General features: G+C 54.4%; 1 protein-coding gene across 1 annotated transcript in view; it reads left to right on the top strand.

The window, feature by feature from the left end:
• The first annotated feature begins 235 nt into the window (after nucleotides 1–235).
• The window catches only part of LOC104028907 (inositol polyphosphate-5-phosphatase A), a 263385-nt gene continuing 257620 nt past the window's right edge, over nucleotides 236–6000 (top strand). Inside the window, exon 1 of the mRNA XM_075717613.1 lies at nucleotides 236–310. Within this exon, the coding sequence (XP_075573728.1) occupies nucleotides 236–310 (75 nt within the window). The remainder of the gene's footprint in view (nucleotides 311–6000) is intronic.

Genomic DNA, 6000 nt, shown 5'->3' with positions numbered 1-6000 from the left:
GGCGGCGGGCGAGCGCTGAGCGCCGCGGGCCCCGCAGCAGCCGCAGGGCGGCCGGCCCGCCTGGCCCGCATGTCCGCGGGCTGCCCGCGCCGGGAGCTCCGCGCCGCGCCCCCCCGCGCCCCCGCCCGCCCGCCCGCGCTGCCGGGGCGGGCCCGGCGCCCCGCTCGCCGCAGCTCCCCGCAGCGCCGCCGCTGCCGGCCGCGCTCCGCGCTTCCGCCCGCCCGCCGCCGGCGCCATGGCGGTGAAGGGGGCCGCGGCCGGCGCCGGGGTGCTCCTGGTGACGGCCAACGTCGGGTCCCTCTTTGACGACGTAAGTACCGCGGCCGCGCGCGCCCGCCGGGGGGGGGCTGGGGCCGGGGTCTCCGCCGGGCAGCGCCGCCTCCCGGGCCGCCGCCCCGCGCCGGTCCTAGCGCCGCCGCCGCGCCGCCCCCCCGCCCGCGCCTGCCGCCCCGTCCCGGTCCCGGCCGGCCTCGGGTGCCGGCGGGCGGCGCTGCCCGCCGCGGGGCGGGGGTCCCCGGCAGCCGTCCCGCCCGTCCGCCGCCGGCCGGCCGCTGCGCCCGGGGCCGGGGGGCTCTGCCGGCCCTGGAAGCCCGGGGCCGGGACAGGCGGCGGCGGCGAAGCGCCCTCCCGGGGAACGCCCCGCCCGGCGAGCCTGCCTCCTTCCCCGCCGTGTTACCGGTTCGGACCGCGGCTGTGCCGCAGCGGCGGCCCGGCCCCTCCAGCTGTGGGGGCTCCGGAAAGGGCAGGGAGGGGGGACTGGGGGTGCCCCCGTTCGCGGGGGGGCTCTGCCGGGGGGGGTCCTTCCGTAGCCTTCCGCAAAGGCTGTGGCTCGGCTGGCCCCCAGGCTTTCCCCCTGAGATGCTTTGCACGCTGTGGCACGAAAACAAAACTCGTGTTTAGCGTAGTATATTCAGACGAAGGTTTGGAACATCTCTCATCGCCGCAGAGAAGACGAGAGCAACAGTTGATATGGCCGGCAGTTAAGCAAAGAGCAGAATGCTTTCTTGTAAACTTGTGTGCGTTAAGGCAGGTATTTACAAGTATCTGGAATAGCAGCCGGGCTTCCCGATCTCCTGGGCTGTGCCCTGGGTGAAGTCTGGAGCCGCTGAAGCCAGTGGCGAAGCACTCGTGGAGCTGAGCAGAGTGGCGTGTGCGCACGGCGAAGGGAGCGTTTGTAGGCGTTTGCAGCCTGTGCCTAGCAGGGCACTGGGTCCAGGCTTTGCTGCGTGCTGCTCTTGCCGTGCGCGTTAGGACCGGCTTTGCTTCGTGTGCCAGCCCTATGCGCAAATCACTAAGTGCGCTACGGTAAGCAGCTGCGTGGTTTTTTGCGCTCCCCCCCCAATCTTGAAAGTTTGCTTTGTTCTTTCATCATCTTGAAGGCTGACCTGAAATACACGCTGTGATTGATACATGTGTAGTCAAAGGACGCAATTAGTGTTTTCACCAAGGTCAGTAAACTTTGACAAATTATCCCCGCAGTTATTTTTACACTTAAATGTGTCAATTCATATTAACTGAACACTGTGAAAATACCCATTCCATAATAATTTTCCCGATTATGGCCTCAGGCTTGTGCAGTATCTATTTGTGAGCAAAGCCATGTGGTGTGCAGTAGGACTTCTGTAGGTAATTACTGCCGTGTGTTCACGTTGCCGTTGCCAGAGCCCAAAGACGATGCCTCTGTCTGACCTGAGCCCGCTATCTCCCGTGCCGAGTGCTGCGGTTCAAAGTGCTCTCCTGCCTTCTCTTTCAGCGGAGAGGGGTAAGAGCGGCCGCTTTGGAGCACTGTCGCTGAAGAAATCCTGTGCTGTCAGACTAAACGGTTTCCTGGTTGTTCCTAGTTAGTATTCGAGACTCACTGGCGTTCCTGGAGAAGGTGAAGCGTATCTGTTGTTTATCATTTGGCATGACCAAAGAGGAGAACGCTTCTGCTCTAGCCAGTGACTCCCTTGTGATGAAAAATTAGTTTTCTACACCAGCAAAACCCGGCTTATTTGGATATGTTCCACTGCGGGGTGGGGAATGGAAAGACTGGTCTGAACTTTCGTGATTATGCGTCTGGTTTGCTGCTGTTGGAGTTGGGGCTGGTGACTGCCCAGTCAGGTTTCTGGAGTAATGTTGGTGAAATGTGGGCGCAATAAAGATGACATTAGCTCGGTTTGTGGACTCGGCTTTTGAGGTACACGTCGGAGCTGTCAGTGGCTGTTTCCGCTTGTTGGGCTCTTCCTATTTAGTTGAGAAAGTTTCTCTGCTATGAGCTGAAGTGATTTCAGTTATGAAGGACTCCTGCTTTGAGAGACTTCACCTATGCTGGGCTGGAAAACCACTTCCAGTTCCTTTAGCCCATTTTTCCCATTTCTCACTTCAAATTTTGGTTGGTGATACACATCTTAATTAAGCACTACACGTTTAGTCAAGTCCTGCTGGACCTCAGCGTGCTGCAGCGGTACGCATTTCCAGAGCACAGCGCAGAACGCCCGAGCAGTCGGGGCGGTCGGTCCGCGTGTCCCGCGCCAACGCGGTCCCTCCTCCTGCTCTGGGGATCGGACTCGCGGCGGGGCAGGGTCCCTCTGGGAAGCGTTCCTACGCCGGGGCTCCGGTGGGCTTCTCCGGGGCAGGTGCCCCCGCGTAAAGGCCGCTGCGGGAGGCGGGGTCCGGGGGGGGTCTGGTGAGACGGGCCAGCTGCTGGAGCTCCTGCCCCGCACGGGTGGGAGTTCTGCTCCCACTTTCCACACCAGCGAACCCTCGCATGTTGGCTCTGCTATGAACCTTTCTCCAATTTGTGTAAAGTAGCCTGAACATTACTGTGTGGCAACAGCGTGATTTGCACTTTAGATGTGTTTTGTGTGAGTACTGTTTACTTGGCTGGCGCATGCTGTGTGTGCAAATGCTCTTTAGTTGAGACCGGTATTTTATACAAGAACAATTCAAAATATCTTTGGTAGACAGGTTCATCTGAGTGGGATAGTCTTTTCTAGATCACTGGTACTGCTGACCTGGCTATGCTTTTGCAAAGAGGAGAAAATTGTGCTTTTTTTTGCTCTCGGGTTGCCAGAAGCAAGTTATGATAACATACTGCTTCGCTCCTGCCAGCCATCCATGTCCACTAATAACCTGTTGCAATGCTGACCTGGGAGCTCATAAATAAACATGTTAGCAGCGAAGAGGGACTGTGCTGGGTTTGTTTCATTCCTCGAGTAGTTTTGCTGCTTCATTAAAAATGTTAATGCAGTATTAGATCTACAAATATTCTTCCAAGTTTCATGAACATGTGCATCTCATGAATATGAATGCGTATGATTTTTGGTACATTGGTGTTTACTTAAGCATTTAATATTTGTCTTGCTGTATAAACATTTCCTGTTTTTTATCACAGTGTACTCTTGCTAACAACCGAAGATGGACTTCAGGTTACCTGTGGGTCACGCTTTTTTTCCCCTCCTCTGATGCCCCTGCCCGTGGCAGGGGGGCTGAACTAGATGATCTCTGAAGGTCCCCTCCAACCCCACCCATTCTACAATACGAGCCTCCCCCTCCCCAGTACCCTTTCTTTCTTTGCTTCCTCCATCTGCAGTGACAAAGTTTCCCATTTACCCTTCAATGAGCCCATGGCTGTAGTGGCCACAAAATCAGTCTGCCTGGTGCTTCGCTGCTTTTACGGTGTAGGATTTTAGTTACTTTAATTGCAGTCTTTTTTTCCTATCTGGTGTGTCCTTTTCATTCTCTTCAGTTACTTTTAAACGGCTTACTGCTGTTTGGTTTTTCCTTGTGACAAAAACCTGGGAGCCAGGTGCGAGCAGCTGCCGTGGGGGCCCATGAGAGCTGCCGGCGGCGTGAGCTCGCCCTTCCGAGGGCTGCATGTGCGTGCCCGGGAAACTTGTACTGACATCTGCGACGACACGCCTCGAGCCGACGTGTGGAAAACTCCTCTGAGGACACCCTCGGGCTCACGAGCGGTCCCGTCAACTTCTGCGGGACTCTGCTCAGGAGGGTGTGGGCAGGGCTGGGAGCGGTTCGTGTCAAGCGATCGAGTGCCCCAGCGAGTGCGGCGTGTTGCCGGCCGGCGAGCAGAGCGGGCTGGGCTGCAGATGCACGGGCAGGAGTGGCGGGAGGCATGCCTGTCCTTAGCTCGGGCAGGTCCCCAAGCCTGTCTGCAGCGAATGCAGGCAGCCTTCCTGCCCCTGCCGCCATCCCTCCTGTCTGGCAGATGTCTCGGAGAGGCTCTGGGACTGCATGGGATGGAGAAGCTTCCCTTACCGCATGTTTCAGTCAGTGCAGCAAAGGAGCTGCGGTTGTTTCTGCGGGATGGAGGCAGGTGCAGATCTTTGCAGTTCAATTTTTGTTGTTGTCTCAGAAGTTTTGTTACCGTTTGCTGCATGTTTAGCTGGGTGCAGTCACACCTATGGAAGAAACACTTCAGTGCTCACACTTGAAAACTGTGTCTTACTCTGCTACGGTTTTAGGTGACTTTAACAATACACGTTGTTTAAACCTCTAGCATAGATCTTTAGGGTCAAGATTTCCAATACGCCCAGCAGACTTGGCCATGCAAGTTCCAGCATTTCTGCTTGGGTCGGAAAATAGTTTGTTCCCATTTCCTTTGAAATTGGAAGATATGAGCCAAAGTCAGATAGGTACTTCTGAAAATGTTTCCTTCTGTCTTCGTACTGCTGAATGTGCGTAGCTCTTCTCTAATGGGAGGTCGATGCAGTTGTTAAATTCCCAGGACAAACTTAAGCCAGAATAGAAGTGACAAGAAAGGTGAAAGCTAAACAGAACATGTAATTTTATTAGTTTAGAAAAGAAGGAGGGGCGAAAGTATGTTAGGGAATTGCTGCGTGGTGCTAGGGTACTGACACTCAACATCCTTAGATGACTGACAGCATGACTGCCCTGCCTGGGGTTTTTTTGACTATACACAATGCTAGCCTTCAGATGACAGTGCCGAGATAGGGCAGTAAGCTTTCACATTCCCCAGTGGCCTTAACCTGCTCGGGATTTGGGTGAAAGTCTCTCTTTCTCATACAGTACACAGAGGGCAGGGGTGGAATTTCTTGTTCAGAGTCCTGTTTGTAGTAGTAGTAGTATATGTACGCTTATTGCTTTAATTCTGAGTATGAACCTGGAATATCCTTTACTTCTGTTAAGACTCAAAGTCTGTTAATTGAGTTTGAAGTAGAAATACTTCCCATAATAATTTTTAAAAACAGCCTGCTCTTCTAATGGGTGGTGATCACAGTGCGGATGTCTCATTATCACACCTGATCTTAATCTTCCAATGCTGAAACAGTGGGTGTAGTTTTATTTTGGTATTAGATATCTGTGGATTTAGCTGGTATTAGGTGATGACAATAAGGGGGTTTGGGGCTTTGGGTTTCTTTGGTTGGTTGGGGTTTTTTTTTTCCTCTTTCTCCCTTCCCCAAATAATTATTTGAATTTTGTGGACTATTTCAAATGTGGTAGGGTGGGAAATGTATTGATTACGTTTTGATTTCTAAATAAGTATTAAGACTAGCATGTTGCAAGTCAAAGCATCCTCTTCAAATCATAGCTACTAGATTGAGTGAAAGATAACGTTTGATTCATTGCGATTTGTTTTTAAAAAAAAAAAAAACAACATTATTTCACTGCTGAGAAACACTTCTTCCATCCTTACTGCCAGGCTGCGTTGATGTTACCTGGAGTGGAAGAGAAAACTGGAGGCATGTGCCCAGATAAAGGCAACGTTTCTGTGCGACCCTGAAGGCACGGGGAGTCTTTCTGCCAGGTGCAGCGGGGCCGCCGGTGGCTGCGGGCACCTTGCCGGGAGGCAGGGGCACGCTAACGCTTGTTTCTGGCCACGTGGCCGGCAGGAACAGAAGTTGGGGAGCTGGAGGAAGAGGGGCAGAGGCAGGCAGGCGAGGGCCCTGGTCTGGCTCTGCCGCGGGTTCGTGTGCTCTGGAGCGATCGGCTGCTCTTGCTGCGCTCCCCAGAGCTTGCTGGCAGTTGGAGAAGGAGCGC

The sequence above is a fragment of the Pelecanus crispus genome, chromosome 10, assembly GCF_030463565.1.
Source record: "Pelecanus crispus isolate bPelCri1 chromosome 10, bPelCri1.pri, whole genome shotgun sequence".
In the NCBI taxonomy this organism is placed as follows: domain Eukaryota; kingdom Metazoa; phylum Chordata; class Aves; order Pelecaniformes; family Pelecanidae; genus Pelecanus; species Pelecanus crispus.
The sequence above is the reverse complement of the archived record's forward strand: the minus strand, read 5'-3'. Positions and strand labels throughout refer to the sequence as shown.